This window comes from Odontesthes bonariensis, chromosome 13, assembly GCF_027942865.1.
Source record: "Odontesthes bonariensis isolate fOdoBon6 chromosome 13, fOdoBon6.hap1, whole genome shotgun sequence".
In the NCBI taxonomy this organism is placed as follows: domain Eukaryota; kingdom Metazoa; phylum Chordata; class Actinopteri; order Atheriniformes; family Atherinopsidae; genus Odontesthes; species Odontesthes bonariensis.
Window position 1 is genome coordinate 14,226,609 of NC_134518.1, and position 15,926 is coordinate 14,242,534.

The window sequence follows — 15,926 nt, forward strand, 5'->3', positions numbered from 1 at the left end:
TAATATATATTAGTCGTTTTCTCCCCCCGCCCCCCTCCCCCCTCCCTTGCCCGCCCCCCCACCTCCCCAATACAAACATGGGAAAAAAAATGAGGTAACTGTAAATGTGCAAGTACCAAAGCAAAAATATCTGCCTAACACAGAACACATGCCCCTGGCTCTGTTGGTGGGTGGGTAGTCTGGTTTTCAGGCAAAGACCCCTGAAGGCCGAGGAGAGTAAGAACAGTAAACCACTATCCCACCACAGCAATAAAATCATTGGTAAACAATAAATGGCATCTACGGAGCAATCAATCACAAATTCCTAAATAAACTTTAGCTGCTTATTGGAAAACATCTTTGCACCACACAAGCTGTGAGATTATTCAATAACTCTTTAACAGAAAGACTACAAGACTCTATTCTCAGGGTGTTAAAAATGAGCTCATTACCTAGGCCTTAATGGGAGGTTCTTTTTATGTCGTAGGGTTGCTAGATATTATCAATTAAATATTTATTCCGAAAAAAAAAAAAAAAAAAAAAAAAAGAATAGTGCTAACAGTAACATGAATTAAGGTTTCAATATGTGAACAATACATTTTAAGATATTGATACACAGAGCAAGAGAGCCTGATAGGCAGGTACAGTACCACACTGAAATAAGTATGACAACACTTTTAGTCTTCTTTTTTTAACTTTTTTTTTTTTATATATTCCTTAAAATCCCTTAAACTATATTGGTTTTCACTGACATTGTTCAGGGGTATTGGTATAACATGCTTTAAGAATACGTGGGATCCATGACAAACTATTGCATTCACGCGAGTGACTTTTCATACCTAAAAGCAGAACATCTAGCACCTTTTCACTATGGCTTTTGATAGACTAAAGTAGTTCAGAGCATGTCGTTTTTCAGTCGTTTGGGCAATAACAGTAACAATGTATGTAAGAATTTCTGGACTCAAGGCCAGTTTATTTTTTTTCTCCCCCTCTTTTTTTTTTAAATTTTTTTTTTTAAACTCCTTCCCTTCTATAAAATTAAGTTAGCGCAATAAAATCTTGTAGTCATTCAGTTCTATTACAAATGTGTGCAGTACAATGCATGGCAGTTATCAGCTGAGCGTTAAGATCCAAACTCCCAGAACCCAAAGCCAACTAGAGCTAAAAATCAGTTGGGATCTGGTTGACGAGCATGCATATTGTGCACCATTAAATAGGTCCCCACCAGATGTTGAGATATCCTATCCTCCACTATAACACGCTTGTTTTCCTTTTTTTTTTTTCTCATTGGTTTTTATTATTTTTTTTCAAGTCGTCCCCCTCTTTTTCTAAATCATGCAAACACGTCGGTAGTTGATTTAGGAGTGAATTAGGTAGAATAGTGCGCGTCGCGGCACATTTAGAGATGGGATCACAACCGCTATGTCTGAACATGTGGTTTGAGTACAAGAACAAAAGTCAAACAGGTCTGAATTCTACACTTGGAATAAGTTGCAGTGTACATTTGCTTCTTTTCAGTGAATATTGTTAACGTATTTACTGATCTTTTTTTTTTTCTCGCATGCCTGTCTTTAAATGGTGTAATACCTACTACTGAAGACAAAACTGAATATTATAATTGATTACATTAAATTATTTATGGTCTAAGGAAAAGGACCAAACTAAATTCAGTTATATTCTTTTCATGGCATCCTTTTCATATGAAAATGGACTGTTCTCCTTTATTTTTATATACCGAGAGGCCCTGAGTGATTTTTTTTATTTTTATTATTATTATTTTTTTTTTTAAACTTACAATATATGCCAGCGATTAGATATGTACACATAGGTTAATTCTCAAAGCTGTGGGTTTAACTCATTAAATGGCTTTTTTTTTTCTCGCTTGAAGGTGGCACACGTCAACGACTCACATTCACTTAAGGAACCAAAATAAAGAAAAAGGCAAGATCCCTTTACACATCAAAGCAAAGGTTACAACTGCCTGTTAGTGCTTACTTGGGGCAGTCAAGAGACAAGAGTGAATCCAAAGCAAAAGTTCATGTGTTGCTCTTTCTTCTACCACCCCCAAAAATATCCTGTTTTTCTAGTGTTAACACAGGCAGGGGACTTGAAGTCTTACAGTGTTTCTACACTACAGAACACCCCAGCTCTGTGTCATTTGAAGCCTGATCTGATCTCAGTGGAATACAAACAGCCGGTGTAATGTCGAGCGTCACCAGTGACTTCTAAAAGGGGTTTCAACATTCTTCTGTCTTCAAACATTTATCGAAAAAGCATTCACACTGAAGCTATACATAGTTGCTCTTTTACAACACCATTACCAATGGCCTAAGACAATGACCTGACCAAGTTACCAGATTATAACACATACCTTACACAAACGTTGTTAGTGCTCCTACCGTTTCTGTCAAAAGATTTTTTTTCTCTCAAGGATAAAACCCATAAATAAACCTTTAAAAAAAAAAAAAAAAGGAGAAAAAACTTAAAATAAGTGAAAATGACAAAGTATTCTCGGGATTAGTAATAGGTTTGTGCTTGTCAAGGTCATAAAAAGGCAGATCTGAAATCGTTAACAGTAGGCTATATGTGTATATTGGATTTGGCTCGCGAACAAAGAAATAAAAAGCCCAAAGTCTTCCTAAAAGGGGAAGAAAATGTTCATTTAAAACTCACCACTCGCTGCACATATTGCTTTCTGCACAGGCCTTCAGACGAGGTCTCCCGCTCTTAAACACAGTCAGGGTGTAACCACATGCTAGTCTTCCCTCGTGGCGCTTTCTGAGTGAGCAAGCAGTTTTTTTAGTATGCTTCTTTGTCTCTTTTTTTTTTTTTTCTTTCCATAAAATTGGATAATTTTGGTGGCAATGCTTGATTAAAATATTGCTAGTCTGAATCAACAGTTCATGCAAATCCTAGCATGCTGCCCTGTATCCAGTAGTTACACAATGCATCGGCTCTGTGAACAGGACAAACATACACAATATGCACACACGTGCGAGCGCGCACACACTTGCCAGAGGAACAATGCTGACGTGGAGGGTGGATGTAGCACTTGTGCAGTTATGCCAGATGACCTCAAAAAGATGCAGTCCATTAATCCATGACTGCTGTTGTACAGATCTGTGTTCCAGAGTGGATTATCAGGGATAGAAGACACCCTGCAGCTGCATGTCCCATCACTTGCGGTCCATAACCTCAGGCTTAACAGAATCTGCATGTAACCGTCGCAAGTCATGCTCTCACAATAGCATTGGCAAAGTTGAAAACAAATAAGGGGTAAAATTGTTAAAAAGGACTGATACATTATTGCAGAACATACATTATTAACAAGTCACTTTGCCAAACACCAACACAAACATGCATCTATGATGGTTAGGCGTCGCCTCCAAACACAGATACCCACGTTGAAGTACTCCTATTTATTTTTCTGCTAATTGCACAAAGTGTTCAGCCTAACATCCTCCAGGCTTCCGACTCATCTCCAAAGCAGGACTCCCACACTTTTGTGAACACCACAACCAAATCCACTAAATATAAACGAAACCCTGTAAACAAAAGCAGCAAACAATGCATTGTAGGGAAAATCTTTGGAATCTGCAACAAGGGGGCAGAGATAGAACTGGCTGGCGATCCCAGAACTCTGGCTGTAGGCTGCAGTAGGCAGTGGGTTTCATGAGACTCGGACAATGAAGCACAGCAGAGGTACAACACGCTCCAGAAGCGATCCTGGATTGCTTATTGTTGTGGGTGGGGCGGGAGTGGTGGGCTGTTAAGCTATATTTACTGGAGGACGCGGGTTAGGTGGCAGGAGTCTCCAGCTTCAAGACAGACTCTGGCGTGTGCAGCTTTCCAGTTCAGCACTCAGAGAATGTTCTCACTCCACTTCTCGGTGTACGTCCGAGGCATCAGCTCGGCAGATGGGACAAGTGCGATTGGTCTGGAAGTCAAGTTGAAACAACAGTGAGTGCAAAAAAAAAAAAAAAAAAAAAAAAAAAAAAAAACGCAAAACACTATTCACGCTCGTATCAAACAACAAAACTGCCTGAAAAGTTCATTTAACAAAACTGGTATCAACTTACCTTTAACCATTTATCCACACACTTGGCGTGAAATTCGTGGTTACAAGGTAATACCCGAAGTAGCTGCCTACACTCAAAGTCACTAAAGCACACAACACACCTGCGGGGAGGAAAGAGTTACCATAATGTAGACCATCATCTATCGTGGTAGCAAGGAATATGCTTGAAGTTCTGTTCAGAGTGAGCAGAGGCTTACAGCGTTTGTTCAGATAGATGATTCTCTGAGTTGAATCTGTAGGACGGAAGTTGCTCTATATCTGCCTTCGTGAGTCCACGTGGTTTCGCTTCACCCAACCTCTCTGCCAAATTCAGTAATGCCTTGAGAGAGAAGAGATAAGGATCTTCAGTGCTGGAACATTTAATCTAAGACAACAGAATGAATAATGTGAGACATCGGGAGTCATTTAGTTTCAGGATTCCTCGCCTCATTTAAAGAACTGAGAGTGTGCGTGTTCCCCTTTCAATCTTACAAGATGGCTGAACTGAAGACTCAACAAAGGGTTTATTTGCATCCGACAAGGTATGTAAAAAGAAAAAAAAACAACAAAAAAAGCTTTTCTAAATCAAAAAGCTGAATTAACATCTTCCAAGTATGGTGATTGCATTATCATTGACATTTATGCGTCTCAGGTGTCAGATTAATGTCAGAATCGACAATCGTCTAGTCAAGTCAAATTTATTTGTATAGCACATTTCATGTACAAAACAATTCAAAGTGCTTTACATAAAATAAAAGCATTGCAGCGGGGAGTGGAAGAAGCATTAAAAATACATAAAAATAAGGCCTCTGAAAAAACACTAAGGTCTCTGAAAAAAGTTGTGCGGAGCTGTTAACAGACCCACCCATCCTGTTTGTTGCCCACAGATTGCCCTGTGCGATGTAGCCTATGTGTTGATTTGAATAGTGAACTAAGAAAGATGTCTCAAGTGGTCAGTTGACACACTTCCAGAGACGCATATTTAATGCAAAGTGTGCAGTGATGCATGTAAATGCCAGGTGTAAACAACCCAAGATAGTTTAGAAAAATAAAAGCAGAAAAATAGATATTTCGAGTTGTCTAATGTGTTTTTCCACCATGTAACTTACTTCATAGTTCTCCATTTCCACATCATCCACATCCAGGTCTAGGCTGATGGCTGGGCCCACTGCTGGAGGCACAGGAAGCATTGACCTGAGCAAAAAGAGAGGCATCATCAGACGAGCACACACTGAGTCAATCAGCTCCACTATGTCAGCAAGTGACATATCAGAAATAAGTGGAGACTACATTCAATAGTGAAGAGAAGGAAAGGCCTGTCTAACATCACATAACCAACACCAGGGTGGCACTCAGAGTATAACAGCCAATGACTTATCAGACATTTTACAGTCAAGTAAATAGCAACAGGGTTGAGACTGCTAAAGTAAGTGGGACGTAGCTGAAGTCATTGTGGACCTCCAAGACACCAAAGCAGTATATAAAGCAGGAATAGTGGAATAATAAGAAGAAAATAGATGAAACATCTAATCAACAAAAATTAACCAAAAATGCAAATAAATGTCCAGTTTTGTTTTCGAGTTGTTGCTGTCTTGACAGCCAAGGCCATCTGGAGTCACGCAAAATTGCAGCATGTACACAGGGTGAAAGTATTCAGCAGAGTTTTGACCAACAACAGCACAACGCTGGACCATAACTCACCCTAACTATGAGTAACCAATTGGGTATGAAAGTATTGCCAACATTTGCGTTCAGCAGGCAGGGAGGATCTCATGACTGCTGTTTCTACTTGCATTGAACAAGCCTGTTAATTTAATTTTTTTTTTCCAAAGTAAACTGATTTGCTTCCTATTCCTGTGTGCTGCGAGGCAACCGATACCCAGAATACAATGCGCCATGACGTAGCTGCCCTTTCTCTATACTTCACAAATAGGGTTTGCTTTTCAAGAAAATGCTCACAGGAAGTAAGGGAGGAAGCCTGGGTAGTAAGATGGAGGGGGAGGAGGAGGGGGCAGTGGCTGCTGCAACCGATATCTCTGTCCGTTCACTCGCCGAGGCAGCACGTTGGGATATGGCTGGAGAGAAAATGAAAAGAGAGAGAAAAAAAAAACAAACGGATCAATTGACTTATGTAAAAGACCTAAACCTCCGATTACCAGTTGCCTTCTAATTCACTTTGTAACACTACAGAAAGCTAATCCTGGTACACACAGTACAAATGAGAGCATTTTTTATTTTTATTTTTTTTACAGCAAAGTAACACATTTTTCAGACCAACTGCATGATGCAACTTGTGCCATCGTTGAAAGTGAAGTCCATTCGATCCACTGTTCGCAGGGTAGCGGTAACAGCACATGCATAATATGTAATGATGATACTAGGAAATGTTACTGTTATCATATTAACGTCGTTAATGTTTTAGCGAGTAAGGATTAGTTTATTTACATTCACAAGAAGTATGTCTAAAGCTGCTTTTGCACAATATTTGAGCTGCAGCTGCGACCGGTTTCCCACTTGGAGATGGTGTTCATCTCAACGTCCAATAACGGCCGCTAAAGTCACATTTTTCTACAAGGCTCCAATGAGGTGTGTGAGTTGTCAAGAAAAGGGCGCAAACACCGATCCCAAACATCTGCCAATGTTTACCGTTGAAGGTAACCATGCAGAGAAACTGTATTCAACTAGCAAGGCACCTTCAACCCCCATTTTATTCAAATAGCACTCCTGTGCTATTAATGTTTTTTGTCAATAAGTTGCTTGGACACTCTTTGATGAAGTGCTCTCATATGTTTGGTTTGGGAGCACCAACAGCTCTTTTGTTTCTTTCTGTCACCGTCCATCTTGTACTTTACATATTTGCGTAGGTTTATGAATACATCACTGGTTTTTATCCTTCCAAAACAGATTGAAGTACATGCAGATACAAAGCACTCAAAACATAGTCAAATTACTGATTAAAGCGATTGCTAAATTGTAAACTGGGAATCAGATAGTGACAGGTGAAGATATTTACAGAGAAAACAAATCTATTCAATTTTACCCTCTGGTTACATACAGCTGCTGTAGTGCCTTTGAGCAAGTTATTTAGGCCCAGACTGCTCCAGTGGAGCTGCTGACAGGCCAGCACTATGAGAATATGAATGGACATTCTCCAGCTGGGAATGTGTGTCACTCAATGGGTTTGAAATAGTTCAAGCTAAGAATTTTTTTTTTTAATGTCTTTTGATGTTTGTCAATTTCCACTTGGCAACACAAGTCTGAAAATGTCTGAAAGGCCTTCTCACCACTCCGAAGGGAAGATCCTGATGTAAAGGCTCTTGAGGAAGATACTGTAGGGGCAGTGACGGAGGCAGCGCTGGTGGGTGATGAGAGGGAGGGTAGGAGAAGGTGCCTAATGGGTGCTGGTCCCCTCTAAGGTCAACTTCATTCTCTACCCTCTGTAGAGGCTGGCAGGAAGAAGAAAAGTTTGCAGTAAAGACTCCACAAATGTTTGCAAGCTGGCCAACAAGTCTGCTCTGTTTTTTTTTTAAATGACAGAACTATATAAAGCCGACCACTCACCATGCGTGGGTGCTGAGGCTGTAAAGGGACAAACTGGCTCAAAGGAGTAAGGTGCGGCGGCTGGTGGGGGGGTACAGATGGGGTTGGGTGCAATACAAAATGTTCGCTGGAGATCAGGGGTGGAAAGGCTTGATAAGACACGGGTATATGCTGCATGGTACATGCCTGTATAAGCTGAGGAGAAAAGAGAGCAACACAAGAACAGACATATTAAAGTAAATACAAAAAGTTGAAGAAGCCTCTACCAAACAAAAGCAATTTTTCACCTAACATTCACAATGAAGCGACTACAATGAGAGCAAGGTGTGAACCGAAGCAATGCATTGCATAAAACACCACTGACAGAACTGCCACAACAATCAGAAAATAACTATCAAACACCAAATTTTACTTGTGTATTTCCATATGAAAACAGGAAAGAAAAAAAAGAATCAACTGCATGTTGCTTAACTGGTGCTAATTACTTTGCAAATATGGAGTCTAAATTACTGAACAGTGACAGATTGCATGGCTGGTATGGTGTGCTACATGGATTCCACTGACATTTAAGCTCTTCCTTTTCAAACTCACAGGAGGAGGAAGGCAGCAGAGCAGAGAGAGCTGTCCGCTGAACATTACCGAGCATGCTGGGAGCTGCTGAGTGTTGCACCCTGGAAGGGGCTGCCCGGTGTGGATGGGAAATCCATGGGTCGTCACCGTCGTAACAGTGTACGATATCGGAACTGATCCCTGGTGCATCTTTCAAGGAAAGAGGTGGGGGGACATGAGGTGATTCCACATTCTACCTAAAGCAGAAGCTTGTCTCCTAAAAACAAATCAGCACACTACTACACAAAATGGAATTAAACTTGTATATTGTTACCAAATCAATTAGATCGGACAAGACCGCAAACCACATTTAATAGAACACCTTATGGGTGTCCTGTTACCTGATCGTGTAGATCCACCATGATGGGGTTCTGCTGGGGCAGGTGAGCAGCAGGGTGAAGCATCCGTGGTGCTGTGCTGGTGTGGCTGTACTGTCTGGACTCATCTAAAGGAACCTGTTGGTGATGTTGGGAGAAGAGGAGATGATGGAAGTTCTCATCCTGGACCGGAGAAGTCTGCAGTACAGGTCTGTCTCGTCTCCCCCACTGGCGTCTCACAGGCGGGCTTTGAGGTCGTGCAGGGAAAAAAACAACAACAACAAAAAAAAACACACTGTTAAAGGCCACAGGCTGGTCAATACAGCATCTATAAAAACAGCAGAAACAGATAGTGAGTTGCTAACCTTAAAATAACTTCTTAATTACATTGGTGTATTCTTTGAAGCTGCCAACTGTTGAGAGCTTTCAGAAATAAGCCAATATGAATTTGTCAGTATTTATGAGCTTTGGAGGAATCTGCAAAGATTGTGCGATCAAATAAATAATGGTGTTGCCCAAACATTCATACTTCAATAAGCATAAGTGGTAGTGGTTGTGTCAAGTTTAGCATTTCAAAGCAATAATAATTCATTAATTCAATAACATCTGTCAGTCTATTGTTGTTATGATGTTTTACGATCGCTGTTGAATGGGGGGGGTTTGCTAGCAAGAAACGGCACCACTTAAAAATGGCGTGGCTCTCTCAGAATGATTGATATTTATAGTGTCATTAATCATTTACAAGACAAATGTACCAGAAAGAATAAAATATTGATAACAAAAATGATCCTCTGGTTAATTCACAGCCTGGAATGCAACATGTTAATCAGATTTGGTAAATGTATTTATCCATTTACAAATGCTTTGTTGCTCTGCATCAACAGAACCGTGTTGTCTTTGTAACACATCGTCACGATGTGTGTACATGCCGCTAGCGCCTCAGGACTTATGCGGCAAAGTTTTAGCTGATTCTCATTTCAATTCCTTTTTTCCTTTGCCTTTCCTAACCCCACCTCACCTCTCCTTTCTTATTGGCCCTGTCATCCTGGCCCTGTCACATGCTCATTTCCCTGATTAAGCTAACCTGATGGCACTATTTGAGGACTGCACTGAGTTCCACTCACTCTGATCTTTTCACCTTCATAGGGGGCAGTTTAGGTAAGGTGGATCCTTAGTTCTTATTCTATGTTCTTTGGTTTAGTACCGTTTAATCCTCTGGGTAAGACAATGGGGTCATAATTAGAAGTGAATTTTAATTATTTGTTTGCTTTGTTTTTTTCTTTACCAGATTTACAGCCCGTGTCTGTGTGTGCACAATGTTTGTGCTCAAGAAATAGACATTGTGTTTGGCATTTAAGTTGTTTTATGCATTCTGAGTTATAACCATAACAACAGCGGGGTATCCATTATAAGAACTAGCTGATGGGCTGGTTAAATTATGTGCAGTCACCACCTACTATAGATGCACCACCTGAATGAAGATGGTGCAGGCTCAATGAATTTCTTCTGTTTACAGGCAGCCAAATGCACAACTGTGTGAGGATTCAACAAATTTGAGAGAACCAAGACTGCTGCATATTGACTGAAGCTCATTTTCTACAAAGAAGAGTTGCATGCAGAGACTTTACCTTCTCCTGAGATGCACTGGAGCGTTGCACGGCTCTCCAAGGAACCTCCTCGGGTTTAAGGGGGCTGTTGGTGGCAGCCTATTTACTGCTATTTCCCATGGTCGCATTGGTGACGTCGTGCAGACGAGTCACACTCCGGGAAAGGAAACCGTACGGTGGAGGCACTTGTATATCGCCTCTGATTGTCTTAACCCTGTGAAAACACCAACAGATTAACAAATTCTGCTCTGTGTTACAGTGTTTGGTGTAAGAGGAAACACAGTATAGCAAAAATAAGGAAACAAATATCCCTTAGCAATTGAGGGAAAAGACAGGCAAGTTAATTTCATGTCAAATTAAAAGCTGAACGAAGTCAACATTTACCACTTCGATTGGAGACACAAATAACTAATGACTGTTTTGAGGGATTTGTGAAGCAACTGTACACTTAATTTTGCTCAAATGTTTAATTTGCAAACTTCAATCTTTTTCTTTCTTTTTAAATTTGAAGACAGTTAATTTACAGATGTTAAAGTAAACGTATGGAACGTAACATAATAGAGGTCGCTATAGCCTGCCTGAGCAAAAACATAGTAAGCCATGTGCTCATGAGACAAAGCAACAACAAAAGATGTGGTAGGGAAGCAGGACGCTCGCTACCATACAGATTAGAGGGCCACTGCATTATTAAACTATTTCTTGCAAGTAATAAGAAAAGCCTTCAATACATCGTCGATAAGATGGGGAAACAATAACGTCGGGTCAAGCTTACGGCCTTTATAACTGGTGAAAATGTAATGTCCCCTGTTGAAGGAGAACAGCTAACTTTAGCCTAGCTAGGCTAACGCTTTGTCCGACATAGCAGGACTCTCCGGCAGCAGATGACCAACATGCTAATACATGGCGAGGACGTATGCACATTTATCACTGCGCATCTAATCATGTAATGCATTATTCCACAGGCAGAGCCCATCTATGAAAACCTTTAGCCATAAGTTGGAGAACAGCACAGCCAACATCTTACTTTATTAGCTAGTTTGCTTGCTCGATGATAGAAAAGGATAGCAGGTGTTTTAGATTCCGATATGTCGTGTCCCATCAAGTTATCCTCGTATGCAACTGTCGCTAACCGACCAATATCTTCAAAAAAAAAAAAAAAAAAGAAGAAGTTAATGGGCAAGCAATAGATTGCCGTTTCCTCCAATTTTTTTTGACAATGTTCCTTACATAGGCGGTATTAGCTTGCTAACTTTAGCCAGCTAGCGCACGCTCTCAACTGCTGCATAAGGGATACGTTTTCTCCATTAACTGCCAAAAGGCCCGTCCGTTACCAACAGCGGCTACCTGAGCAAAAAAAATACCGTTAAACGCTAAGCAAAGGTAACATTGGTTAACTAACGACAGGAAACATTCCTTGGCGCGTGTCTGTTCCTTGAAAAAGCATTGTTATGACAAAACCACGCCTCTTTAAGCGAGAGACCAATCAGCGCGCAGCAAACACAGACAGCAGACGTCCAGACAGTCATGGCTACAAAGTATCAAAACAAGCAGATCCTGCTGTAGCCTAAGCATCTTATAAACAAGAAGCTCAATGGGAGGTTGAGAGGTCACCTATAAGTCCTGTATTGCAACTATGTAGCTCCATTAAATTAATTACCGCAGTTAAGCATCATTTTGACCAACTCTTTTTTTTTCAAATGTAACCTATGAAATAGGCCTATAATGCATTTTTTTCGAGAATAGGCTAATTTAAAAGTCCCGAAAAATAGTAGTAATTTTTGCTGTAGTCCACCAAAGCTGAAATCTTTACATACAAAGTAGACATCCAGGCATCAGCCATTAAAATCCATTGTACCTATAGTACTATAGCAGTATAGCCTACCTGACTTTGTTCTGATAGGCTACTTGTATTGCTCGTAAAGACGACTTTACTCTTACTTATTCCACCACTGACAGCTGACAGTCAAATGTTTGAAAATGATCACTTCCACAAGTCAGACTCTTACTTCTAGAGGATCCCTTACTGATATTCAATCATCTTGGCATCAAATTCACCTGCAACCTGGTCTTGCTTTTGACAGTTCGCCTCACTAAATAGAAAAAAAAAAACAGCCTTTGAATTATTTACATTCAGCCCACTGAACCATGCACATGGACGTGATTCCATTTGGTGGACCAACTTTTGATGTCCAACTCTATACTGTTGCTCCCAGTCTGTGTTTAATCTCAACGGAGGCCACAGTATTCTCCTATTCCCTATTCCCAGCTGGTTATGTAATATTGCCTTTCCATGATGAAGTCAGGAAAAACCTCTCATCCGTCATGAGATAACTTGCCTCTAGAATTTCTGTCAAGCTACGAGAGCAGCTACTTTCCACGAAGCTTCACTTTAACCACCATCCAGCTTAATTGGGCCTTGTGTATCAGGCCCAAAATCCCTAATAACTGCTAATAAATAGTATCGTGTGATTTGGATGTCTATACTTTATCGTATCGTAGCATATCATGGTGTTCTGGAGGCGCCAGACTTGTGCGTCTCTAAGAAAACGGACGAAGGAGAGGAGGCATCCGTATGCAACATAGACTAAATGTAAACATTACAACATCGCTCTCGGTAGCAGCAAAACAAGGAGGGGCTGTAGGCTAAGCAAGATGACAGCCCTAATAAGCAGTCGAACCACCTCCCTTGAAAACGCTCCGCAACTTTTCGGAATTCAGCCGAGAGAAACGCCACAACTCGAGGAGTGCCGTTACCTGATTGTTAACGTGCAACCATCTGATCACCGCTATTTTCCTTGTAATCTTCACATCTCGTTAGGCTAAGTGCGGCATCCTGTGGTCAGCTGTTCCCGTGTGGAACATTCCGTGGATTTCACCACTGCTGGGGGGAATAAAAGGTGCTCATTCATGAGAGTCTCGCATTATCAACACACGCTGTTAATGTATCGTGCTGAATCCCGGCTTCGCAACCTCGGAGAATATTTACGTCAAAGCCCCATTTTCTTTTGGGAAGTGATTATCGAGCTCTGCGGATGTTTTGGTCCTCTGCAGTTCCCTGTTACACCCCCATTTCTGCGTATTGCAAGAGCAGGGCGCACACGCCGCGCAGCCATTTTTACCGTAATGGACCGGGGGGAGTGTGCCTGTCTGAGTAAAAAGTTCAAGGTTCGCCCATTGAAAGCGGGACTTTGAGTAAAGATAGAGAATATTGTCATCGGAAGCGGGCTTGTATAGATGACCTTCTGTAGCAGCGTTTTTTTTTTAGTATATTAATGGCACGCTTCTTCAAATACTGTCAAATGAATTAAGTGGGGTTAAAAATAACACAGCTGAGCAAAGTATAGCAGGACATTAACCTTGGCCATCCATACATCCATCATTCTACAGAGAAATATATAATGTTTATAGATGAATATTATAAGATGGTTGTTAATCTTCTCTGGAGTGCACAGATTGTGTAATACTTTGAGGGGAGGGAAAAACAAAACAAAACTGCAACTCTCTTTTAACTCTTCAAGCCTCAATTAACACTTTAGAAGTTAAAGTTCATAGCAGTAGAATTAGTAAAAGACTGAACACTATAGCTTGTTAGGAATGGCTGCAGGAGAAAGCCTCCTATCTCTGAAAAGAACTCTGCAGTAGAGCTTTGTCTGACCAAAACACACGACCTCTGGAGCCTTATCCCTCGGACAGACACTTTGCAGTGATTGAGTCGACCATGAAATCCTCTGTATACCAAAGTTTTACCAGAGTTAAACGTGAGACCATCTGTCTGACAGCTAAAGCTTTGCTTAAACTGGGCCACGACGATGATGATCCCAAACACAGCAGCAAACGTGCAACAGAAATGGCTGAAAAGGAAAAGAATCAAGGTGTTGAAGTCTAAACCTCTGTTTGACTGAAATGCTGTGCTGGGACTTTGACAAATCTGTACATGAAAAAAATGCCTGCAAACCTCAATGAACTATGGCAACAAGTGAGTCAAAAATTCTCTGTGTCGTTGTGAGAGACTGATGACCCTATACAGAAAACGAATACTTCAAGTTTCAAGCTGCTAAAGCTGGCTTTACAAGCTATAGAGCCATGGGGTGGACTTAGTTTTTCACACACTGCTTCTGCATTTTGGTTCACTTTTAACATGGTGTACTTTATAATGTGGTGTTATTTTATAACACCACAACAACAATAATTTCCATTAATCATTAATCATTAATATCTACCTACCTAATTACTTACCAAAATTGTAACACCTGGTAATGTTTGTTTGTTTCCACATTGAAATCTTAAGATTTTAAAGAAATCAAAATAAAAGGTAAAGTAGAAATATAACATAAATCAAAATAAAGAAATGTACATGAATATGGATTAAATGAAAATAAAAAGTAAGATTCCATTAAAAAATAATAAGAAATCATAAGAAATTGTATGATTAGAAAAAATGGCACAATTACCATCCAAAAAGGTGGCAGAAGGACAAAGGAAGTGAGCAAAACACACTGGAGTGCGTTAATTGTGTTGTTTGTTAGTGCCATCCCTCCTCTAGGTACGTTTTATAAAAAAGGCTATTTAAGTTTGGATATTACAGGCCCATACACCCAGAATGGAAGGTTGTTAAATATAAATGCAGAGGAATGGATAGATTCCTGGATTTTTTATAATTGATATTAACTATCACCACTTTGTGGTTATCTCTTAGTATTTTAGCATTTCAATAAACACATATTAATTTAAACATGTTATGAGCTGGTTTGTGCTTATTTAACTTATCAGGGCTTATAATCTTGTCCATGTGGATCTCCGGCGTCATGATTGACCCTGACATCAAATTGCCACTAAAGTAAAATTTTTATCATCAACTTTTATCATTTATATTTCAACTTTCTGGTTACTGGCATTGCGTAGGGAGGGTTATATTATGTTTCCACCCATAGATATATTTGTACTGCTGGATCAGGAGTGGCAGTGCTGCACTTAGTACTGTAGCCATAAACCAAAGTCTAACTGGATAAGATCGGAAGAGCCAATTATCTGTTGTCAGGAACTAGACTGAGTTATTGTATGCTTTCCATTTGTGTGTTTTCCCACACACACCCTCTGTTTATTAAGTATTTTTAATACGTACAAAATTCAGAATGATTACCTTATCAAACGCACACTCCCCATAATGAAAAGTATAAATGAGCACAAAGACAAATTTTCCAAACAAACTCCTGACTCATTATTCTTCATTTAGCAAATCAGCATGTTAATCCAGATTCTATACACAGGTATATCTCTTGGATTGCATTGCTGAGATTCAGCCTGCTAATAATGTCCTGACTTCCTCTCACACAAGATTAGTGTGGCTATGTGTGAAATTCTCTGATAGCTGTTAGATGGATTAGTCTTAGTGGTTAGAGTTGGTCGTCCAATAACCAGAAGGTTGGCTGTTCGATTCCCACTCTCGCCACTCAAAAAAAAGACTGGTGGAACTGATAGCTGGAGGGGTGTCAGTCCACCTCCTTGTCACGGCTGAGGTGCCCTTGAGCAAGGCACCGTACCCCCCATGCTCCCCGGGCGCTTCATGGCTGCCCACCGCTCCAGGTTGGCATCTGTCTCTGAGTGTGTGACCTTGTGCATGTGCATGTGTGTGTCAAACAGGTGCCAACCTGGATGGGTTAAAAGCGGAGGACAAATTTCGTGTGTATGCATGACAATAAATCTGATCTTAATCTTAATCTTAATCTTATTCTAAATTTTGGATCAGACATGCACTTCGGCAATCCCTTAGGTCTAGTCATTCTGCAATTCCATCAGACTCAGCTTTACTGTTTGCCT

At 40.5% G+C, this 15,926-nt stretch overlaps 1 protein-coding gene across 5 annotated transcripts; it reads right to left on the bottom strand.

The window, feature by feature from the left end:
- Positions 1 to 502: 502 nt before the first annotated feature.
- rnf44 (ring finger protein 44) lies at positions 503 to 13,196 on the bottom strand. 5 transcript variants are annotated; one of them, XM_075481069.1, is made up of 12 exons: positions 12,864 to 13,196; positions 11,134 to 11,249; positions 10,131 to 10,323; positions 8,527 to 8,749; positions 8,168 to 8,335; positions 7,598 to 7,771; positions 7,321 to 7,482; positions 5,996 to 6,111; positions 5,146 to 5,230; positions 4,255 to 4,376; positions 4,059 to 4,158; positions 503 to 3,916 (listed from the first exon to the last, which is right to left on the bottom strand). In XM_075481069.1, the coding sequence occupies exons 3-12, from the start codon at positions 10,235 to 10,237 to the stop codon at positions 3,854 to 3,856; spliced, it is 1,320 nt and encodes a 439-aa protein (XP_075337184.1). In that variant the 5' UTR covers positions 10,238 to 10,323; positions 11,134 to 11,249; positions 12,864 to 13,196; the 3' UTR covers positions 503 to 3,853. The 5 variants fall into 5 exon arrangements, with proteins under 5 accessions (XP_075337184.1, XP_075337183.1, XP_075337185.1 ...); XM_075481068.1 differs by lacking the exon at positions 12,864 to 13,196 and adding an exon at positions 11,337 to 11,565; XM_075481070.1 differs by lacking the exon at positions 11,134 to 11,249 and having other exon boundaries at positions 8,216 to 8,335.
- Positions 13,197 to 15,926: the final 2,730 nt, after the last annotated feature.